The sequence below is a fragment of the Eleutherodactylus coqui genome, chromosome 3, assembly GCF_035609145.1.
Source record: "Eleutherodactylus coqui strain aEleCoq1 chromosome 3, aEleCoq1.hap1, whole genome shotgun sequence".
In the NCBI taxonomy this organism is placed as follows: domain Eukaryota; kingdom Metazoa; phylum Chordata; class Amphibia; order Anura; family Eleutherodactylidae; genus Eleutherodactylus; species Eleutherodactylus coqui.
In genome coordinates this window covers 254,514,889-254,539,634 of record NC_089839.1, presented here as the reverse complement: position 1 = coordinate 254,539,634, position 24,746 = coordinate 254,514,889, and the positions used below count along the sequence as shown (strand labels likewise).

The 24,746-nt window shown below is 42.4% G+C and overlaps 1 protein-coding gene across 3 annotated transcripts in view; it reads right to left on the bottom strand.

The window, feature by feature from the left end:
* Nucleotides 1-24,306, bottom strand: part of LOC136621663 (calcium-activated chloride channel regulator 1-like) — a 39,641-nt gene extending 15,335 nt beyond the window's left edge. The window contains exons 1-11 of one of the 3 annotated variants that reach the window (XM_066597314.1): nucleotides 24,187-24,306; nucleotides 22,451-22,682; nucleotides 21,341-21,481; nucleotides 18,934-19,081; nucleotides 17,568-17,676; nucleotides 12,125-12,302; nucleotides 9,766-9,990; nucleotides 8,306-8,530; nucleotides 6,432-6,609; nucleotides 4,847-4,953; nucleotides 3,112-3,333 (exon numbers count right to left, since the gene is read on the bottom strand). In XM_066597314.1, coding sequence (XP_066453411.1) covers nucleotides 3,112-3,333; nucleotides 4,847-4,953; nucleotides 6,432-6,609; nucleotides 8,306-8,530; nucleotides 9,766-9,990; nucleotides 12,125-12,302; nucleotides 17,568-17,676; nucleotides 18,934-19,081; nucleotides 21,341-21,481; nucleotides 22,451-22,609 — 1,692 coding nt within the window. In that variant the 5' untranslated portion in view covers nucleotides 22,610-22,682; nucleotides 24,187-24,306. Of the gene's footprint in view, nucleotides 1-3,111; nucleotides 3,334-4,846; nucleotides 4,954-6,431; nucleotides 6,610-8,305; nucleotides 8,531-9,765; nucleotides 9,991-12,124; nucleotides 12,303-17,567; nucleotides 17,677-18,933; nucleotides 19,082-21,340; nucleotides 21,482-22,450; nucleotides 22,694-24,186 lie in introns of all 3 variants that reach the window. The other 2 variants (XM_066597313.1, XM_066597315.1) reach the window with 2 other exon arrangements.
* Nucleotides 24,307-24,746: the final 440 nt, after the last annotated feature.

The following is a 24,746-nucleotide window of genomic DNA, read 5'->3' as shown; positions in this document are numbered from 1 at the left end:
ATTCTGATAATATGGTGTATTGTCAATGAGTACTTGAACGGATTCCACTCACCATCTGCTGCAATATATCCTAACTATCTTGAATAGAAACTAATATATGTGAAAAAAGAAATAGAAAAATCCACACAGTTTCTGTGAGAATACTGTCCTCAACACATAACAGGAAATATATTCGAATGACTTCCTGTAGTATTGCCGCCTCAGGCACTGGCCATTTATCATTATTTGTAGAAAAAGGATACAAAATGGTTTCTCATTTTAATGTATTAACTTTTCTTTTTATATTTCTTTGGTATGGTTTGTAGGGGTGTAATAGAGACAGGGCTATGTCCTGGCACTTTTATAATTTCTTTTTTGGCAGCTAGGGCATGACAAGGCGCTCTTCAAAGAAGCCCACTGTACTCTGGATGACTAGCTGGCAGCAGAGGTATAACTTGAAGCTCCTGGGCCCCAATGCAAAACCTGTTACAGGGCCCCCAACTATAATGCTTTACTCATAGTACTAGGCGTACTATATGGAGAAGAGAGGCCTGATGGGCCCCCTAAGGCTCCTGGGCCTAGGTGCAACTACATCCCCTATGGTTACGCCTGTGGCTGGCAGTCAGTCTTTATATTCAGCTGGTTCTTCCTTTCTCAAACCAGTTGTTAATATAGCTGCCAATTTACAGAACTGGGAAGAGCCAGGATCCTGATCCAGTCCACTTTCTCTTAAAGGGTATTTCTGGGTATTTACTACTGATAATTATTATAACATTATAATCTATCTTCGGGATAGGTCATCAATACTTGTTCGACAGGGGTTGCTGCTGGTTGCTGCTTGATATTCACACTGATCAGCTGATCTTCCGGCCCACTAGGCCAGACATCTACATTGTGGTCAGAGCCAAAAGTGTAATAAAAGGCATCGCTCCAATTAATTTCTATGAGAATGAAGCCTTTCTATTAGACTTACGGCTCTGGCAACAATGCGAATGTGTGGCTTGGCTGCAATCACAGCAGGTCGGGAGGATGATTGGTGGGGATCCCAAGTGGCAGATCCTGCCAATCAACTATTGATCTCCTATCCTGAGGATAGGTCATTAGTAGTAAACCCTTTTAAGTTAATTGTTTCCACATCTTTAATAGAATAGACTGTGACAGTAAGAGAGCCTCACTCGGCTCCCTGCTCTGCCATCTTCTCTGTGATGCAGGGGGCATGATTGTGTCATTGCACTACCTGCGTCATTCCACAGAATCCCAGGTAAAAGAGGGATGACTGTGGATGAAAGCCACCAAGGTAGCATGAGGGAGGTGAATGAGATTATGTTTTTTATTATAGGGGGCAGTGCAGCTTATTTATTATTCTGGGGGACAGTGCAGCTTGTTAAATATTCAAGAGCTCCAGTGGGCTTATTAATTACTCATGGGGCACACTGTGGCTCATTTACTATTCTGAGGGACAGTTTGGCTCATTACTCAGAGGGCACAATGTGGCTTTTAAACTAGACTATTCTAGTGCATGGTGTGGCTCATTAATTTTGGAGCACAGTGCAGCTTACTATCACTCTGAGCGGGCACAAGGGGGGTATTAATGTGAGACACAAAGGAGGCACTATTTTGTGCTGGAAATAATGGGGGAATTATTTCTGCATGGGGACAGAGCTGAGCCGCTCTATCTAAGCCTGTTGTGTTATAACAATAGTACTTCTTTCCCATCAGGTGCCTCGTTGTTCCTGCTGACCCTCCTATGTTGGAACCAATGAAGTATGGGGTAAAGACAGACTCTACAAAATCATGACTGAGAAAAGTTGTCATGGTGGTTGGGACTCGATAGAAAAAAGGGAAAGAACAACTCCAATCACAGAAGACTTAAGTCACTAGATTTTATTGTTAATTCTGCCATGGACTGCTTTGGATCATTCATTTGTTAGTCCATACTGAGCTTGGGCCTAGCACCATATAGTATGTATCTACTGAATTTGCTTCTGGTCCTGTAAATATGTACTGAGCATTCTCTGGCAAAATCACGTATTTATGTACTAAATTTCTTTCTGGTACCATATCTATAGTTTGGTTTGTTCTGGTATGGTATGTATGTACCAAGATCGATTCTGATACTTCAATTATGTACAGAACTTGGTTCTTTGAACCATATTTGTTCACTGAGCTTGTTTTGTTGTTGTGTCTATGTAGTTTGCTTGGTTCTGGTACCTTATCTATGTAGTTTGCTTGGTTCTATTGTTGTATTTAAGTGCCAAGTTTTTTTCTGGGGCTGTATTTCTGCAATGAGCTTGGTTCTGGCACCGTATCTAAACAATAACCCTTTCCAATCCACTGTATGACGTCTAAAGACATTATGATTTAAGGTTGTACAGCTCTGATGTTGGAAGATGTCCATCGGGGTTCTCTTACTGTATATTGCCAGCCTCTCTGCTGTCGGAGCCTATCCAATGTGTCACCTCATGCAGTACTGGCTTTAGCCAACATATAGCGCCGTTGTATAACGGCAGTAAAAGAGTAAGCCTTCTAGGAAAACAAGGATACAAATTGGATTGGAAAGGGTTAAGCTTGACTCTGCATAGTGTGACAAAAAAGTGGGAGATTGTCTGCATACAACCATCCCCCCTGTTCTCCCAGTGCACCACTAAATTATATAGGCTGCATATGTCTATGCTATTGAATATTCTTATATAGGCCTAGAAGTAGTGGGTGAATATAGAGTAGTAAATGTGGGTACTGTAGGTATATGTAAAAGGTAAAGTCCCTTGGTGCAAGCACTGAGTCGTGACTGAGTCGTAGGGTGACGTCACATTGTGACGTTTTCTAGGCAGACTGTTTTTGGGAGGTGGTTTGCCATTGCCCTCCTCAATTATAGGTGTATATGTGCAATATTGTATTAACTTATTACAGGCATATTTTGTTGGCTAAGTAGGGAACAGCACGCATTCTGCTAGCTCTGCCCTAGAGCCCTATCACTTTTTGGGGGGGGGGGAACTACATTCCTGCTGGTAGGCCTAAGGGCTAATATACAGTATTATAACGCTGAAGAAACAGGATATGTGCACGGAATGAATCATATTCATGTAAAAGTATATGAAGTAAGAGAGTTGATTAAGCACAGTATGTGGTTACCTCTGCCGTGCCGGGGATTGTGAGACGAGCTGATTTTGAGGTTGCGTCACTGACAAATTGTCCATCCTTGTATTCTTTCCCTTTTGGATCTCTTAGTACAATGCCTGGAATCGCACTGGTCCATGTAACTAGAAAGAAAGTGTCATTGCCCACAGTATTATCGATGGTCACTTTGCCAGTCAGACATTGATTTGGTGGGATTGTTGTTGCAGTACTTTCAATCTGTAATGGAAAGGAAATATAAAATACACATTAAATTGTGAGGGAACGCTGTACAATTTGCTCGTCATCTAAGTGCCTATATTTTTTGTAATTACAGCCCAGACCTAGAGCTATCATTCTTCTGCATTAGTAGTAGAGTCATACTGGCCCATCAGACAATCCTCCAGTGCACCCAGTCTCTGAAACAATAGACCCCTAAGGTCCAGCAGAAGACAACATTTGGGGCAATCACTTCCTGCAAAGATCCATTTCTTATAGGTTGATTTACAAATAATTTATTACAACTTATTGATGGATGTCCTATGTTTGAATGAGGATACAAAGATGATGATTAAATTAGACCTTCACATCTTCCGTATAGATAGAGGTTTGGCCTATGGAATCATTTCCTCTGATGTGCTGAAGAAGCTCCACTCCAACACCGAATATTGCATGACATTTTGCTGGCGAATGCTGGTCATGTGGTGAGGTTTTCTTGATTAAAGTCATATTTTCCCAGAATCAGCCTGTGTGATGTATTTAAAGGGGCCGTCAAATCTCACCAGGGGTGTAGCTAGGAGGTCGGGAGTAGGGAAGACAACAGGGTACCGGCTTCTGCTGCACGTTGTCTTGCACTCCAACATGATCTTGGGACACAGAAGAGAGGTGTCCTCCTCACTGGGCCACACACTAATCAGCTGCTTGGTCAGCAGCAGTGGGTTCCAAGACTGACACAGCAGGTACCCACTGTGAATGACTGAAGCTGATTGCTGCAGCCTAGTGATCCAGAGTCAACAGCTGAGCCACCAAAGCCCGACAAGGAGAGTGCCTCTGTCATATGTGGAGAGAGTACCCACTGGCACCCGAATCTTTTCTTCCGATCGGGCAGGTACTCGCTAAGGACAATGCTCGCTCATCTCTAATAATAACGCATATTATAAAATTAATACATTTTTTATCCTGCACAGTGAATGCAAGGAAAAAAAAGACTGCTTTTTGATCATCTAACCCTTAAAAAACAGATCAAAAAGTTGCATGTACCCTACAATAGTACCAATAAAAACTGCAGATCGTCCCACAAAAAACAGGCCCTCACACAGTCTCAATATCCCTTTCCATATTCCCCATTATAATATATGAAAGGTCATGGGGAAGAAGACTCTGCTTTACTTTACAAGTATCAGCTTTTAATCTGGGAGAACCAATATATATGTCCATATAGTATTTCAATGGCTGCATTTAATCTTACATTTCCCCTGTGGTGGCCGCTGTAGAGGAAATGAGCAGCCAATGGCTACGTTCTCTAGCAAAGTCATCTGTTTCCTGGTAGTCTCTATATAATGAGACAACACAGAGGCGTAACTTGAAGCTTGTGGGCCTCAATGCAAAACCTGTAACAGGGGCCCCAACTATAATGCTTTATTCATAGTACTGGGCTCCCTATATGGAGAAGAGAGGCCTTATGAGCCCCCTAAGGCTCCTGGGTCCGCATCCCCTATTGTTACGCCAAATATCATATTGGCGTTTTGCATACCTGAACGGATTGCTGTATAGTATCTCCATTGCCAGATATGATCCTGCTGAAGGAGTCGATCAAACCATTTGTATCCACTTTATCAGTTACAGAAAGTCTTAAGCCCCCTGTGGACAGATCACATTTACTTATTTAGGTATCATATTATTAAAAATGGTATTAAAAAACCAGATAACCTACAGTAAAACAGCATTGCAGATGCATGGGAAAGTGTAATGAACTGTGAAACTATGTAGAAAATGCATTTTAATAACAAGTTGGAAATAATAATGATTATAAACACACGGGACAATCACGTAGATCAGAGAATATTTTATAGCTCTGCCCCTCTATAGTTAGGCCTCATCCACACAGGTGTATTTACTTTTGGTCTGCGTTTTCACGAACTAAGGGCTCAGTCACACGGGCGTTTTTACGCGCATGACCATGTCCATTGCCACCCATATATTCTATCTTTTGTTGGTGCGATTTTTTTTTTTTCGAACGCAGTACGAACGTTTTTACGCACATATATACGCGCTTAAAAACTCCCGTGTGACTGAACCCTAAAGCTGTGCATATTCCCTGAATCTTGCATTTATTTTTTTTACCGCATGTATACATTGCGTTTTCATGCATGCATGCAAAAGAAATTTAAAAAAAAAATCACAAGAAGGTCCTATTATTTTAATGTGTGAATACACAAGTATCGTGCGTATTCACTTCATATTTACACAGTCACATTGAGTTATTGGGCTAAAAAGGACACGCTGCCATTATTTTTGATCATGGAAATATGTGCGTGAATTATGCATATTCTGAATACCCCAACGCAAGTCAATGGGTTTAAGCACTCGTTATAACAGGCATAAAAAATGTGGGCGTAATACGGTGCGCAGTGTTTGTAAAACAAAGGTCCAACATTAGTAAATCTTCACTTATCTACCGCCTGCTATCTGACATATTCTGTATACACTGTAAGGCCAGTTCATAAGAGACACCAGCCCTTTCACGATTGGAGCTACACTGTATGGAAATTAGACAGAACAGCGTAAAATCGAGTTAGAGTTTTTTGTGGATCATTTTCAGTGTGAATCCACATCAGAATGGGAAAATGGGATAATCTGAGCAGCTTCCAATGAAGCCTGGTTATTGGTGTTAGTCTAGCTAGGGCCAGGATTTCAAAAACTGCCAACCATGAAAAGCAAATCTTTGCTTGACAAAGCCCGGTGTCTTACTGGTTGAAAGGTTGCCTGCATTTTATGGAGGGAGAATAAAGTCCTACAATTTTACTTACTACACCTGATGCCGGATTCAGTTCCTGAGTGCTGCAGCCCTATATGTATCTTGGTCTGAATATAGAGGGCTGAGGAGTCTAAAGCCCTGTACTACGGAGCAAGCACCTCTGATGATTACTTCACCACAGAGTGGACTTATTCGGTGAGCCGCTGACAACACCTATTCCTCTAGAGTAAATATCATGCAGATGTCTACCAGAATTTGTCGTCCGCACAGGAGCGAAGCCTTACAGCTAAAAGGTAATTGCTCTAGTAACCAACCCAATGCTATCTGATAGAAAACAACACAAAAAGTCATTGCATGATACCTGTTATATTAGCTAATTGCTCCAGTCCGGGATCTGCTTTGTCTCCTAAAGCAATGGTATGAATGATGGCACCACTGGTCCTTACTTCTTCATGGCAACTACTGATGCCAGAGTCCTCCCCATCAGTTAGCAACACTATTTCTGTACCGTAGGTGCTGCCATCATATCCTTTATTTACCTAAATCAGGGAGAAATGCTGAATATTTACGGATATCCGAGTGTGTTGGTGACCACAGCAGAGACAGCAAAATTCCCCTGCAGCCCCAGTTAAACGTACTTTACTCATTACATATATTACATTGCAACTTTATGTATGCAGTGATGTCGAGAGTGGCTTGTAGACTAATATCTAGTATTTCTTGTGGTTTACAGCCAGTTTGTTTTTTCTTAATTTCACCTCGACAAAAAAACAAGTCCTAAGACTAACTGCACACCGGCGAGTTCCCCGGCCTGATACTGCGCTGGTCAATGGATGCGAGGCTATTTTCAGGAAGAAAACACCCTGCATTGCTTCTGTGGATTTCTGATCCTCTTGCAGGAGTTTCACAAAGTGTTTACCATTGATTTAAATGGGAAACCTCGCATTGCACTCGCAGGCACATCGCACGGCATGCGACAGCCATGCCATGTACTTAAGGTCCCACTGAAAATCAATAGGCGATGCGGTCCGAGGAAACGCAGAAAAAAAAAGAACATTCCACGATTTTTTTCTTGCAGCATGATTCTTGTGTATGATTCCATTCAAAAGAATGGAGTTCATATTCGCACGAGTTTTGTGCATCTCGCAACACACAAAACTCATGTGAGATTAGCGCTCGCGTGAAACCGGCCTCTTATGGTTATCTCAACAGAAAAAGTTACAGCTTTTGAAAACTGGGGGTGAAAAATATGAAAAGAAATTTGGAGAAATTGTTGGTGTCATGTAGTTATTTTATAACAGTGCAGCATCTTTTGGTTACGTGGCTGGATTTTTTGACAATGTTTTTGCAGCAAAAAGCCCTGTATCCAGATGTTAGCTGCAGGTAATAAGGAACAATGAAAGACACTACCAACTGGTTTTTGAGACGTTTTCTCTAACCTTGAGTGCATATTTGAGTCCATGTTATTTTTTGCAAATGGCAGCATGTTTTGGTATGGGGGTATTTTTAGCGATTTCTCATAGCCTTCTTTTAAGTTTAGGGGAAAAAAAACTGCGATTAAAAACGCCACTGAAAATACCAATGAATCTGTTGCTAGAATAAAATGGCAGTAAAAAGACTACGGTGAAGGAAGCCTTTCTCATTGTGTTCTCCTGACCTACTCAGAGAGAATATCTGGGGACTAGAAAATACCACCTAAGTTTGCAGATGTTTAAGGCCCAATGTCCACGGACAAAATTGAATGCGCAATTCAAGCTGCCCATAGGGAGACATGGGCGTCCACAGCTGAATTAAAGCATGTGGATTTGATTTGTGGACGTTTGGTCCGAAAAAAACAAATTGCAGCATGCTCCATTTTGCTGCGGTTCCCGCATGGATGGCTTCCATTGTAGTCAATGGAAGCCGTCCGATACACAGCAGGTCCGCTAGTCCCTTGCGAACAGGTCTTGTTAATCCGCGGGAAAGCAGGAGATTTAAAAAAAAAAACCCCTCTATTGCGCATGTGCAGGGGCGCCCCGGCCAGCGCTTCTGCACACATCTGCAGGGAAGACCCAGACAAATATGCACAGTCCTCGGCCACAGGCAGGGTTAAATTCCACTGTTTGCTAGTGATGATCACATATCATGTAATCTAATACTTACAAACATATTAATTGCACATTTGCTATGACAGTACTACATTATCATTAGCGCAACCCCTGTTCTTGTTCCCTTTTTGAAAATTGAATACTGTACCTCAAATCCGCTGCGAACGCCAGCACAAATGGTTGTGCCACCACCAGCTACTTTTGGGAGAAGCTGCTTCAGTTTTTCACGCTGAAACGTGTCAACAATTTTAACCAGTTGAGATTGAACTGTTGCTACATCGGAGAACGTGACAATTCCAACATGGGATCCGGATTCAACAATTTGCATGATATAGACTTCAGAGGCTTGGTAGAGACGGGCAATGCGGTCAAACTGTGGTGTGCAGAAAACAAGCAGAATATGAATTATTTATTGATGAGTGTTATATAACTGTACAGTAATCAATTAGGTAAAAACATCTGGAAAATCTTCAGAAAAAAATATTGCCCCTAGAAGAAGTTGTTGTTTTGCTGCAAAACTCAACCTGCAGTTCCATCTCAGGCAGATATGCAGATGATTAGAGTTGTGGCGGGATTAGATGAACAGTCTTGCCACCTGAAGCCCTAAAAGTGTTTCTACATTGGCTTATAAGAAAGGCTCTGGGAGGCTCCCTGTGTGTAGTGACCTCTTTTTCTGCTTGCGTAGAGCTTGTTGACCACTAGATGCCTCTACGATGCAATCAGAGATATTTCACGCAGTTAAGGGTGACTACCCACTACAGTTTTTTTTCTCCCTGCGAAATTCGCAGCATTTTTTTGCAAAATGCTGCGAATTTTGCAGGGGGAAAAAACTGTAGTGGGTAGTCACCCTTACAGAGTTTGAGAGGAGGCGCATTATTGAAATGTGAGAAGTTGGACGCTTATATCGACGAGTTGCCTGCCGACTCGGCTGTTATGATCAGATTGTTAGAAGATTTTGAGACCAGTGATGCCACACAAGGCAACTGGGCTCAGAACGCCCTCAACAGACGACCAGTAGAGAGGATCGTCTGACAAACACGAGCAGTTCCAATTGTTTTGTTGTCTGCCATTCAGAAACAGGTGGCACTATCATTACAGGACCCTGTGTATGTTGGAACCCCTTCCAGGTGCTTGGCTGAAGGACATTTGGATCTGGGAATGTTTATCTTGCAAAAAAGGCTGAGAGGAGACTTAATAGCCGTCTACAAATATCTGAAGGGCTGTAACAGTGCAGAGGGATCAGCCCTATTCTCATTTGTACAAGGAAAGACTAGAAGCAATGGGATGAAACTGAAAGGGAGGAGACAGATTAGATATTAGAAAAAAACTTTCTGACAGTGAGGGTGATCAATGAGTGGAACAGGTTACCACGGGAGGTGGTGAGTTCTCCTTGAATGGAAGTCTTCAAACAAAGGCTGGACAGACCTCTGTCTGGGATGGTTTAGTGATACTGCACTGAGCAGGGGGTTGGGCCCATCACACTGGAGGTCCCTTCCAGCTCTACCATTCTATTATTCTATGAAGCGCCATCTTCAAAAACCGCAGGACAGTGTCAGCATCATATGGGTAGGATATGAATTCAATTTTTATAAGAGAATAAGTACTTACACTCCCCATACTTCCAGAAACATCAAGAACCAAGGTGACCACTCTGTCCTTGAACTGCAGCAAGGAGAAAGTAGGGTCAGGAATGTTAGTGTTGGCTAGTGGGGTGCTTGTCTTCATGTCCGGAGAATTCATGATGACTTCCCATGTGCTCTTCCGGTTACATAATTTGTTTTGTTGATTTGGTGCTTCTTTATTATGAGAGTTTTCTTTGCAGAATGCATGGACCTGAAATGTAGAATGATGGATGAGTGGATAGATGTCAAACGACTATGTAAAAAAACTGCATGAAGAAGTGCCCAACAGCTAACAGGATTGTGTAGCTTCAATTGTGTATTTGGTTCTAAATGTATATAATGTTCTAAATGTATATAAAGCACATAAGCTCATCTTGGTCAAGTGACCTGTGCAAAAATGAGATTCCATTGCCCTGAGGAGATTATCAAGGTTAGAGTCAGGTCAGATTCACATACATCCTTTAGGGTACGCTCACCTATAGTGGAAAGTAGTGAGGACTTTCCGCAGCAGAAATCCTGACCAAAATGGTCAAATGTCAAAACTCGGCAGCATTGATGCAGATTTTGCTGCAGATCTGCATCAGACTTCAATCCTACTGCCCTCATATCCTCCTTCTTAGTCCTGAAGGCTGCCCACATGCATGGCAGAGGCACGGTGCCCAGGGAACAGATAGCCTGGCTGCAAGAAGTCAGGATCATCAAGAGTAGCAGAGTTCAGAACCAGGAACACACAAATAGTGGCTTTGTCACAGCGGTATAAGACCAATTTTTAGGCATCCTGAAAGGATGCCTAATATAGCAGTGAATGCAAGTGATTGGCTGGGGAAGTATTAGGGAGTGCGCAGAAGCCCAACGGGCTGCAGCCTGGGAGCCAATAGAGGTGCACACCCCACAGAAGGTGACTAACTACACACCCCGGACCAGGTGAGCGATGGTGCCATGCTGTAGCACATAAAAATGCACCCTCATAACTTCACACCATACTAATAGGGTAGCACCTCTATTACACGTGTAAAACTTCGTATGGAAACCATGGATCAGGAAGACCGTCCTTTTTCCTGCTATTGTAGCTCAGCCTCATTAAAAAATGTCCATACTTACCTAATTCTGGCATTAACAACTTTAGGACAATAGATTTATCACTTTTATTTTTGGTTTTTTTGTGTGACCGCCTTCCCAGGGCTATAACTTTTTTATTTTTCCATTCACATTGCCTCATGTGAGCTTGTTTTTTGCAGGACAAGATGTGTTTGTACGGAAAAACTTTCACACATTTTTAAGTGGGGAGAAATGAAAAAGAAAATGCAATTATGCCAACTTTGGTGGGTTGCAGTGTTAGCAATGCAGTACAAATTATATATGGGCCAGTATGATTACAGGGATACCAAATTCATATAGCTTTTTAATGTTTTATTTTTTTTTTTTAAGTAAAACATTTTTTCTTAAACAAAAATTGTTTTCTGCCGGCATACTCTGAAACCTTTATTTTTTTTTATTTTTTTCGCTGATCAGGCTATGTGAGGGCTCGTTTTTTTGTGGAGTGAGCTGTAGCTTTTATTTTTACCATTTATTAGATGGTACATTTTACACATCTATTGGATTGCCTTTGTTCAAATTTTGTGAGAGCCAAGATTAAAAAATAAAAATAATTGCCATTCTGGGATTCCAGCTTCTTTTCCCTTGCCTTTACCATGTGGGATAATCATTGTGAGATTTTAATAGTTCAGACATACACGACGATACCAAGTATGTAGGGTTTTTTAATTGTTTAGGTTTTTTAATAGAAATATTGGAAAGTCTGTTTGAAAAATTTATTGCATCTTTCTTTTCTACACTTTGTTTGAGTCCCCACATGGGACTTAAATTTGTGTTCATTTCATTGCTTGTGCTATATACTGCAATACTTTAGTATTGCATTATTTAGCGATTTTTGATGTTGCCTTTTAAGCCCTGCTTCAGGCAGGGCTTGATAGGCATGTATGCATGACAGCCCTGGGAGCCTTCAGCAGGCTCTAGATTGCTGTGCTAGCCCATCGGCACCATCCAATCACACTGCGGGTGGTGCCAAGAAGTGCAGGACAGGGTCACCTCCTCCTGCTGATTGTTTAGACACGCGCTCAGCTTTGACTACAGCACCTAAACAAATAACTGCCGCAATCAGAGCTAACTCTGATTGTGGTAGTTACCATTGCTGTCAGAAACACCTGACAGCCACCAGATATGGAGTGATCTTGGCTCCTCAGCCCGCGCCATACACACTTTAGGACCGCAGGACATTTATACTCATTTAGCAGTCCTGAAATGGTTAATCAGTGACAATAAAGCACCTTAGTTTCAACACTTACAGGTTCCAGCGCTTGTCCATACATAACAGATTCATGAACATCTTCCTCCACCTCAGGGTAAAATGCACATTCGTCTTCGAAGAGCCCAGTTTTTCGATCTATTTTACAGTCTACTCTTTCATACGATGAGCCTCGTACAGTCAAAACTTTATTTTGTCCGCGCAACTTTAGAGGACATCTGAAATATAAAAAAGAATCATCAACAAGTTAGTCTTTGCAGACTGTAAATCCAGGACTTCCTCTCCTGCACTTTCTTTGCAGCTTTGCATAGCCCTGCTCCAATCAGCTGCAAGACAGCATTTGAATGCCAGCGCCTCTGTTGTATGTAGTAACTAGCAGTGTCCCTACCTCTGTGTTTCTAGCGTAACCAAATGCCTACCAATAGCAAAGGCATTTGGAAGGGAGACCCCTAGTGGCAGAAACTTGAAACTTTATTTTCAGGGTTAAAACACTTTTTTTAATGCAAGTATATTACAAGGCCGATGATACACATATAAATTAGCATTAGTTGTGTGAAAAGTTAGTTTCCATTTAAAGGGATTGTCCAGTTGTAAACTATTGATGACCATCAAAAGTAGATTGGCGGGGTACGCTTCCCAGGATCCACGCTGCTCAGCTGCTGTCTGAGCTGGTATGCTCCTGGACTGAGCTACTTTCTGCAGGAAGCAGGCAACTCCATTCCCACTGATATAGTAAGATAGTTCGTAAGGCTGAATGAAGACAATGTCCATCAAATCCAGCCTGTCTATCCTCCTGTGTTGTTGATCCAGAGGAAGGCAAAAAACCCCAAGAGCAGAAGCCAATTAGCCCTTTTGGGTAAAAAATTACTTCCCGACTCCCTAATGGCAATCAGACTAATCCCTGGATCAACCCCTAATAGTTCCTACCTGCCTGTATACCCGGGTTAACAATTAAAGGGGTTGTCCCGCGCCGAAACGTTTTTGTTTTTTTTCAATAGCCCCCCCGTTCGGCGTGAGACAAACCCGAAGCAGGGGTTTAAAAAAAAACAAAAACGGATAGTACTTACCCGAATCCCCGCGCTCCGGTGACTTCTTACTTACTTTGTGAAGATGGCCGCCGGGATCTTCACCCTCGGTGGACCGCAGGTCTTCTGTGCGGTCCATTGCCGATTCCAGCCTCCTGATTGGCTGGAATCGGCACACGTGACAGGGCGGAGCTACGAGGAGCCGCTCTCTGGCACGAGTGGCCCCATTCAGAAGGGAAAAGACCGGACTGCGCAAGCACGTCTAATCGGGCGATTAGACGCTGAAGATTAGACGGCACCATGGAGACGGGGACGCCAGCAACGGAACAGGTAAGTGAATAACTTCTGTATGGCTCATATTTAATGCACAATGTACATTACAAAGTGCATTAATATAGCCATACAGAAGTGTATACCCCAACTTTGTTTCGCGGGACAACCCCTTTAACCTAAAATTTATAACCTATAATATCCTTCCTCTCCAGACATCAAGTCCCCTTTAAACTCCTCTATGGATTTTGCCATCACCACATCCTCAGGCAGAGAGTTCCACAGTCTCACTGCTCTTAGGGCGCCTACCCACTTGCTTTTGCGATTTTCGTGCGTGAAAAACGCAGCGTTTTCCACACATTTTTGGCGCGTTTTTCACGGCTTTTCCGTTAATTTCCATTGACATTTATGGGTGCATTAAGAGAAAAATAAGGACACATATGCAACTGACAGTTCCTATGTTAAAAATTGCAACGGACCGAGAAAAAAAAACGCAAATGGACGAGAACACATTCTATCCTAATTGCTCTTCAGAAAAAACTCAAAACGCAAAGGAAAAAAAAAAATCGCAAGTGGGTAGGCACCCTTACAGTAAAGAACCCCTTTCTATGTTGGTGATAAAACCTGCTTTCCTCTAAACGTAGCTGATGCCCTCTTGTTATCGTCGCAGTCCTGGGTATAAACAGATCATGGGAGAGATCCTTGTATTGTCCCCTCATGTACTTATACATGGTTATTTGGTCGCCCCTTAGCCGTCTTTTTTCTAGAGTAAATAATCCCAATTTCGATAGCCTCTCTGGATATTCCAGTCCCTTCATTCCATGTATTAGTCTAGTTGCCCTTCTTTGAACCCCCTCCAGTACTGTAACATCTTTCCTGAGCAGCAGTGACCAGAACTGTGCGCAGTATTACATGTGGGGCCTGACTAGTGCCTTATATAGTGGGAGGATAATGTTCTCATCCTTCGCCCCCATACCTCTTTTAATGCATCCCAAGACTTTATTAGCTTTTGCAGCAGCTGACTGGCATTTGTTACTCCAGTTGAGTCTATAATCCACTAGTACCTTGGCATTATTGACAAAGTTTCCTGTCAGGGTGTGCTTCTGGGATCTGTAGTACTAAGGTTCCTAGCAGCACAGCTCCACAGGTGAGGGTTAATTGAGCTGGCTGGGTATGGTATTCCCCAGCAGCCAATCTCTTTTAGTCTTCAGCACATAAAAGCCAGCATCTCTCAGTAGTTGATGCTGGTCTTTGGATGTATCTGTGTTGTTGCTACACCTGTAGTCCCTGTCTATCATATGCAGACTCCCTTTTCCCTTCCCCTGTCAGGTGCGGCCTCCAAACATCTTATGTCTTGTCTGCGTGTCAGTTGGTGGATCCCTGACACAGTTCCCTATTTTGGCATGGTGGCTGACTGTCTACCCCCCCCCCCCCCCCCCCCCGGTATGAGGACACTTGGACTTGCTGTGGACTTTCATCTGTGTGCATGTGAGCTCTGGGTGGAGTCCGTGTTGTATGTACTACCTGTTGTAGTCTAGTGTGAGCAGTCCGGTGCAGGGCTCACTCTGTCTCTGTTTGTGGTGTGAACTGGTTTTATGTGTGGTGGCTGCAAGGAAGGTTGTGTTGCAGCTTGTGGTGTGACTTGTGTCCTGTTTGTGGGGTCGCAGCTGGTGTCCTGTTTGTGGGGTCGCAGCTTGTGTCCTGCTGCTTGTGGGGTCGCAGCTTGCGGTGTGGACCTGTGTCCTGCTGCTTGTGGGGTCGCAGCTTGCGGTGTGGACCTGTGTCCTGCTGCTTGTGGGGTCGCAGCTTGCGGTGTGGACCTGTGTCCTGCTGCTTGTGGGGTCGCAGCTTGTGTCCTGTTTGTGGGGTTGCAGCTTGCGGTGTGGACTTGCACTGTTACACTTATTTCTTTTTGTTGCCCAATAAAAGGTATCATATCTGCAAGATTACTTTTTTTGCTTCATCTATGTTATATTTACTATGAGATAACATTTTATTTACTTTTGTATAAAACAAGGAAGTTACTACAAGTGTTTTACATGGGATTATCTGAGGTTTCTTGCCTATTTATTCTTTTCACTTCACCCCAACTGACCTGTAATTGTTAGTAAGTTTGTAGCAACAGAGATCTCGCTGATGCACGGTCACATACCGCAGTGAGTATAGAGTACAGATTTCTTGGCAATTTGCCATTGGGTTCAGTAGTTATTTCCTTGTGCTCTTATAGAGAACTATGAGGCGATGCACGTTGTTTACTGTCTTGCTGTGAATCTGACGCATTGGTTCTGCATGGATTTTTCATTGCATCAGAAGTAAAATCTACGTCATAAAGTATATTAACTCTAATGGATATCCGCGCTGTAGTCTATATGGAAGAAAAGAAGTGGCTTGTCTCCTTGACGTGCGTTTTATTTGGACTCTATGTCCAAGGTTTTTAATAGTTTTTCACATTTCCGTATTTTGTGCACGCATTTCAGACGCACAAAACAAAACCACAGCATGCTGTACTTCTCTACACATTTCTGCACCAAAGTTCCCTATAGAAGTGCAATATGCAAGGAGATGCATGAAATGCTGCATTATTCCACTGGAAGATTAAAAAATAACACATCCGGAACTAATTAGCCAAGTGGTGCGTCTTATATGCTGCACGCAAATGAATATGCCCTGTGGATGAAAAAAGTACAGTAAAATATGCCGATACATGTGCAAAAAGGCACAGCTCATGTGCAAAACGCAGCATTCAGGCACGTGCAAATTTGCATACGCTCCTGTGAAGGAGCCCTTACACATGTGGATTACTGCCACGGTTTTGTTTGAAAACTGCATCAGATTTTTTGATGTGGCTTTCACTCATGTGAACATGGAAGAGTGACCCTGTTAACAGTGACCTACTTTGTACAGTATGCTGTCTCCAGCCAAGTGATCTCTATAGATGTGAACCGGAAGCTTGAAAATAGACGTATAGGGTATCATTTACCAAAACTGTTCAACAAAAACTGGCTTTTAATGGCGCTGCAGCTGTAATATTTCCACAGAAGGTTAAGAAATTCACATCATTATAAACACCTTATCTGTCTAGAAGATGTTTGCTGCAGAACCGTGGTGTGGACGCTGACTGCGGATTTCGTAATGCAAACGCGGCCATAGAGAACTGATTGAGCTACAGTCATGTGACATCAGAAATCTTTAGCCCACAGGTATAGTATGGTATTTCTTTCATGTTGTTAGGGAGGTGAATGCTATTATTAAGAACTTGGGTAATATATTGAAAACTGAGACACACAGTCTGCTGCCCACATACTAAAACTACATTGAATCTTGGAGTTATATATATATAAAAGCACTGCCTTAAAATCGATCTCTACATGTCTTATTGAAATATGATTTATAATCCTGTGTAACTTGAGTGGAGGTAATATAGCACAGATGCCACCGAGCAGAGGTGAACATCTGCCCGAGCAACAAGGTTCCACTGATCAGGGGTCTGAGCCACTCAGCTGCTGTTACCAGCTGGCTCCCAAAACCACCCAGAGCAGGGCAAGAGGTTAAGTAAACACAAATATGGCAGAAAAGCTCTCGGCAAGGCCGCCTGCAGACGGGCGGATTGGATCCGGTGGCGAGGATTCTCGCCGCAGGACCCGACCCGAGCGCCTGCAGAGAGCGGCGCATACTCATCCGCGCCCACGGCTCCGGCTGTTTGATGTGCCGGCATGCGCAGACCGGAGCCCGCGTCTGGGCAGTGACGTTTCTGTGCGGGGCTTTGTGAGCCCCGCACAGAAATAGAGCATGCCGCAATTTGTTTACTGTGAGAGATTTCGCGCGGCCAAATCGCGGCCATCTGCATAGGATTGCGTTTGTTAACGAAATCCTATGGCAGCTTTCAGCGACAGGAAATCCTGTTGTGGAATTTGTGTGCAGGCGCCCCATGGCAGGTGTCAAAAGGGAAGCTCAGTGCTAATGATTATAATCCCATGCATTTCATACGATGGTTCCATATTTTTGTCCACCTCATAACATTTCTATAGACTGGAAAACTGAAACAGTTTCTTTCCATTTTGCTGCTCCTATGATGGAACAACTAAGTGGAAAGCAAAATGTCTGTGTGAAGCCGGCTTTAGTGCACATTAATGTATTTTTTCCTTTTCTGCTCACATGCTTTATAACGATAACGTTCCATTTTATTACCTTGTTGCTTCCACCTTGCCCTGTCTACTAATATAGAAGGGAATGTCCTCATTGTACTCATCAAAGACACCCCATCGAAGGTGAGCCCATTCATGTACAAGCACACGACCTGTGGAAAGAAAGAACACGTTTTAAGGACTTCAAAAAAGCACTTTTTTCTTGGAAATCCATCACAATATTCCTGACCTCTGCTGTTAAGAATCCAGTTCTATAGCTCTTCCCCTCCAAGCTTTGTATGCTGCACTTTTCTTCCAGCCTACAGGTCACATGAGCAGCACTCTGACAACACTCTGTGCCCTGCAGTTAATGGGGCAGATTTATGCCAACTGCCAAAACAAAAGGATTTCTCCCGGGCACAGAATGTTGTCAGAATGCTGGTCATGTGACCTGGAGGCCAGAAGAAAAGTGCAGAATACACAGCCTGGAGGGGAAACAAGCTACAGAACTGGATTCTTCGTAGCAGATGTCAGTGATTGATTTCTTAAAAAAAAAAAAAAGGAATGCTTTTTTAAATTTGCGCATAGATAACAAAGAGCGTCCATTACTCTGGTAGTGTTAAAGTTAACCACTCTGTCCTTCTTGGTTGCTGCTGACCAGGACCTGTGACTGTTGTAGCCAATGACTTGCTGAAAAAATACGGTCACAGAGGTCCTGGTCAGCAGCAACCAGAAAGGACAGAGTAGTTGTGAAGCTTTTTTATAAGTTAGGGGGAAAAACCCTTTAAGGCCCTTTTACATTGGAAGATAGCGCCAATCCACTTTTTTGTACGTCAATCTGCTCCATTTACATGACAAATCAGAAGCATTATATGTACCGAACAATCATTCATGGACCTTCAATTGTTGTTGGCAGTACATCACTATTTACACAAAGCTCTGTGCTGCCATCAACAGATCATTTCTGGTGCCGCATAAAAGATGCAATCACCCTACAAATGAGCATTTGCTTGTTTGGCGGCTTCCACAGGCTTTCGTTATGGCATGACTCTTAATTTGTCTTTATTTTCACTAGGATATAAGCATTCACTTAAATGATCAACTCTTGTTTTTATCTTTCAGATAACTTCTATGGTTTTTATATCACTAGTTCCTGGGCACTGGGCTCATGGCCAGTTTTATAGAGAAATACAAATAATGTATCTTAAGAAAGGTTGTCCGAGTTAAAACCCTTATGTGCAAATGGCTTCCCCATGGTAAAAGCATAATAAAGAACTCCTACTCCTCCCAGCAAGTCTCCTGCCAGCAGCTCCCGGTCTCCTTGCTGACATTACATTAAGCTGATCTCCCTCTCTACTCTAGCCTTCCCTAAAATAGGAGAGCACAAGAGCCTTAATATATTGACTTTAATTATATATTTCGCTCTTTACCTCTGGGTCCATAAAGTTCCAGTACGTCGTCATTCAGTATGAAGTTTGGTGTAAGATGTATGTACTTTCCTCTCTCTCCGCAGCCACCATATTGCAAGGTGTAAGGAAAATCTCCATAAATAAAAGGATCGGCAATGATAATATCGGCCTTAAGAAAAAAGTGCAAGTCAAATATTAAAGTTAAAGTCTTGAAGCAATGCATATCATAGTTATACTCCAAAGCACAACTTGTCAGTTAGTTGGGTCATTCTCAAGTCACCTAGAAAAGCTCATCCACCCCCTTTTCTGGCCCTACTAATCAGCACCATTAACATGTACGTCTGCTTTGACATACCAGGAGATAACATATAGTGGTGCTGCCAGGACTATATCTAAAGTTGCAACAGGATGAAGGAAGTCTGCTTTTTTTAAAACAGATTTGGCTTGTCTGTGGCTTTTTCTTAATTATGTGTCAGAAGATCACATTGGTGTAGACAGAGAGCTTCAACCTTTGTTGACTTTTAACTGAAGCACCTGCCTTTTGGAGATGTTTGGGGGTCCAAGTGCACAATATTGATGGTATCTTTTAATATTTCCCATTTAAAGTTTTTTTTCTTTCCATTATAAGCCCTCACAGTATGTGGCTTTCACTGGCAAAATCAGATGTTTGCTGGGGTCCCGAACAGCTGATTTTGTCGAGAGAAGTTGTAACCAGCCAGGCATTTCTCCTACTGTGGCCGCGGCAGGGAAGATGTAGCATTATAGGAGAACATTTAATACAAGTTCGCCAGAACAGGAGCAACTCTAAGAGAGCGGCTTTGCATTTCCGCTCATAGGGGGGGGGGGGGGGGGGGGGCACTGTAGGATATTCGTATGCCCTAATTGGTCACTTAGTGCACCACACAACATTTCACTATTTGTATTGGTTACAATGTATACATATATGTGAATTAAACGTATTTTCAACAGTATGACTTTCTGACGTAGCATGGGTTAAGCAACGGATTTTGCCAGGGAAGACGCTGCTGGTCTATATTCCCTGCAGCCATGGCTGCAAAGGAAGTGTAATATTACAAGATGACCATTCACATGCCATCTGTAACTCATTGACATTCATGCTTAAGCCTTTGCAATCCAATTTTGGATACAGGGTTTCCTAGGGGGCTTTCTCTTTTTGCCATTATAAAATGGCACCATCTGCTGGCTAGAGCCAGTACTGCAGTATGTGACATGCTGGAGAGGCCCCCGACAACAGATCTACAGTAAGCACACCCTGCCGGACATCCTCCGACATTGGAGCTGTACAGCCTTCAGTCAGAATGTCCTTAGACATCAGACAGGGGATTGGAAAGGGTTAATGTATACTTTTTTTTACTGATTGCGTGAGAATGTATCATTTTTGTATCAAATTATGGTCGTTAACAAAATTTATGCCAATGTAAGGGTGGATGCATCTATAAATCAAATGGCAACCTAATGCTTATACCTGAGATAAATAGATTAGATTGGAATCTGTATTCTAGTCTATGAGACAGGGACTAATGGTGAATAGTGGTAATCTCTCTACTGTGCCAAGAAATATGTTAGAGCTACATGAGCAACAGGAAATTTTATTAGATAGATGGATAGATAGTTAAACTACACCATATGTATCACATTTAACTGAATATCATTTCTTTTCCTCTATCTGTACATGGTGCGACTATGCATTGAGTCATGGACAGAGGTTATTGTATATTATAGGCTCTATAATATAGCATTAAACTCTGCCCATAACTCAAATAGCAATCATACCATGCAGAGATGGAAAAAAAGAAATGATATTCGGCCCGCGGGACATGAGTTTGACACCCATAAACTACGCCATATCATTCTGCATGCAATTATGGGACTACCATCATCGCAGGGTAAATGCCTGCCTGGCTTCTCCAGCAAAATCAGCAATTTGGGATTGGGACCCAAAGGAATCAGCTGACTACCCTGGGCACTTTATTCAAAGAGTGGTTAAGAGTCTAACGTCCTTAAGTAGTGAATGCTTGAGGAGTCTCACAATCAGGAAACTATAAGGGTTCCTTCACATACAGGTAGTCATTGTGGGCATTCCTCAACGGAAAACCTGCAGCAATTACACTGGAAAACTGCAGTGGCCAAATTCGCACCTAAGTGGTATGGATTTGGAAGCGGTTTTTTAAGTGGATCTTCTGTGGGATATAACACTTGTGTTCCAAGGGTTGAATTCTGCAGCATAAAGAATAAGGCCTAAAAATAGTGGATCTTTGAAGAACCAAGAGAACAGATAATTTGGTCACTTACTGCATGAAGAGAAATAGCACAGACCAGGTTTTCTATACCTTCACCTACTATACAATGCTTACATACTGAGCTGGTAATGATAAGCATGCAGAATTATATTATGGACATGACTTACCTTGTCAAAGGACTCTGTTTTTGGCCTGCTGTATGTACTGTCACTGGACCAGGTATTAGGGATTATAATTTTTGCACTCCTAATATAGACCCTGTTCTCTGTAGCTTTCATCATATAGGGAGAAGCATCTGTCACCATTTTCTGGGGAAAAAAAATATTATATGTATATATAGTAGATCAATAGATTTTAGTGATCAGACATATACCTAGGGGAGTATCTATCAATTATAGAAATAAATCAACATTATTCTAAAATGATAAAAAAGTGAACTTCTTTCATTCACCTATATCTTCATATGTGACATCACACTTGGGGTTTTATGTACTTGGGATCAAGAAAGAAGTGTTTTTCGAAACGCGGGCATTTGAAACGCGTCTGTGAGTAGACATAGTGTTACACGGTACCTACCATCTATAATCCTATATATTTTTTGTAATAAGAGGTGTTTTCAAGGAGCCGGCTTTTCTCCTTTGTTGGTACTCAAGCCGTGTGACTCACGGTCAGCCGGAGCGTCTGGAAACCTTCCAGCTAAACTGTAGTAAATATTACCCACTTACTAGATGAAGATAACGTTGTGTTACGTGTTTTGGAATTTATGTACCTTTACTTTTATTCAGCCATGTTTGTATGTGAACATACGGATGAATTAGGCTGCCTGTCCACGGGCGTATTTTCATTGCATTCCCCGTGGCGATAATCCGGCCGCGGGGAACGCAGTGAATGCTTTCCATAGTGTTGCTATGGAGAGCGCTTCCCCCCCTGTCCACGAGCGGAGAATTATTGAGGTTCTCCGCTCGTGGGCGGCAAATTGCGGCATGCCCTGATTCTCCGCGGCGAGCCTATCTGGCAGATAGGCTCAGTGCGGAGAACCGTCAGATGGCTCCTGCTCCCCGGCGGCTGCTCCCGCATCGGAGATCCGCCGCGGGATATCGCAACGCCCATGGACAGGCAGCCTAAAGCAAGTTCCCGTCATGATTTTGGAGTGCTGCTGATTCTTTTTCTACCCTTGAATTCTTGATACTGACCTTCACCTGAAGGACCTGCATCGAGATACTCAGTGTATATTGTTATCTCTCTATATGTATTATAGGGAATATAAGAAGACTTACCTTTATGCTCTCAATGATCTTTTTGTTTTCTGGAATCTTTGGATGTATGGCAATGATAATGTCTTCATATCCATTGTTTACAAGCTTTACTAATGAGTTAATTGCTGAATGTGTTACATGCAGCACAGAAATAAGAACAAGTATCCCGACCAACTTCATTGTTGCCTCTGCAGTTCTCTCAGCGGTTAGTCTGCGTTAACTGAAGTGACAATGTTATCCTGAGTTCTTCTCCCTGAAAGTGACCTGTAATTAGTCAACAGTTTCACAATATTACATCACAGATTGCATGGTTTGTTAAGGAACATTATAACAAGGTTTTCCTTTTTTATGTAAGGAAGGCTTGGAGTTTAGCAATTTTCTAGTTTACTTTGAGGAGAATTTATTCATGCTTTTGTACACCAACTATGGTGGAAAAAAGTCGAAAATGTTGTCGCATTTTGCATTTGCGCAAAAATTTGTGTCCTTTTTCAGTTTTACACTGCTCTTGCCACTTTTTAAAAGCGTAAGCAGGGATTAGTGAAAGGGGCAGCGTTTCCCGTAGCCTGACTAATCTACTATAATTTACATCAGAAACTTGCGCAAGTTATAGCGCAAATCTATGTCAGCTCGTAGCTGGTGTAGATTTGCATCTCTGCTGCACAGACAGCCAAAGATGCATAAGTATTTCTCTGTCTCACTGCTGCTAAACATAAGATCCCCAGTCTGTAGTAAATGTTTCCCTTTGGGTTTCAATTTCTCACTATTTTCAACTTCGTCTTTTGTGAACCAGCGCAAGTGAAATTGATCTTATAATACAGTAATATAATACATTGAAATGAAAGCAGGGCTGGCCCTATGCTGGATGGTACCTGCCAATGATCCATATGAAGTACTGCCCAGCAGTGAAAAAATAACCATAGCGTATAGTGCTTAATTATATGTGCTATACAATATGCTACCCAAGTAACACTGCCATACATTGTTCCAATAACACTTCCATTCAGTTGCCTAAATAGCCACGCTATTTAGCGTCACCGCCACCACACGCTGCAGAAATACTTTACTATACGGGGCCATAAATGTTGTACAGTGCAAAACCATCACCGTAAAGTGCTCAAATAATACAAACATGTTACAACATACAATATGTACCGAGGTGGGTACCATGAGCATGAGTCCTATAGAAAAGGAGGATCGGGCACAGCAACCAAGATACACGCTTCTGCCTCAATATTTTAGTGTTCAGTGGGGGGCTCAGCACGCTGACACTAATCAAAATTTATGACAAGTCGAACGTTTTTTGAAAGTTTAGTTACATTTCAAAGGACATCACAGTGAAATCATTCGTTCAAGACCAGTAAACTGAGCATATTCCCATTCTTCCCCAGTAATAAAAATGCCAATTATATTATTGATATTACATACAGCCTATATACATGGAGCCATATAATGATGTTACCGTTAAATAACATACGTAATTTCACTGAAATATTTCATATCAATCAAACCTTGAGAACACAATGAATTTGTCATTATAGGGTCTGGAATATGAGACACAGTTCAAGCAAGGACAAAACACAGTCAGATTGCGAAAGAGAACCCCAAACAGGTTCTAACTCAGCAGTGGGAAATTCTCAAAGCATGAACATTATGGAATATATATATATAGCTAAGGAGCTACTAGTCAATACTTAAATATGATGACATTCTTGATATGAAGTTACTAAGCAGCAGAATAAAGCAGAACAGTCACTCACCTACAGTTTCAGTGCAGAGAACAGAGGAGCTCCAGTTCCCAAACTAACAGCAACTTGCTGGAAGGCAGATATATAGTGCGGCTCCAGCAGGCAGTGGATTCCTGCAGTGCACTCCCCTTTCTGCATCTCCATTCTGCGGGAAACTCCCTCTCACATCTGAACAACCTCCACTGAGAAGTTAATCTATAGTAAGGGGAAATACTTTTTCCTATAATGTTGCAAAATGAACCATTTTTCTATTTTTGTTTTAATGTTTTGCAAAGTACAACCAGGATTTATAAAGAAGAGAGTCGCCTCTGTACAAACCGGCTATAATCCCATGGTCTCCAACCTGTGGCTCTATAGCATTTACACAACTAAAACTCCCAGCAACTATAAGAAAATGCTGGGAGTTGTAGTCCTGCAACAGCTGGAGATCCAATGGTTTACGAAGCTGAATCCAGTAGTCAGGACTTTAATGTGGGTTTTGCACATTGAACTTTTAGGAACCTTTCATCCAGGTGGAATTTTTCTGCATTCCGTTCCGCAACCCATCGTAAATTCTGCACCAGAATCTGTAC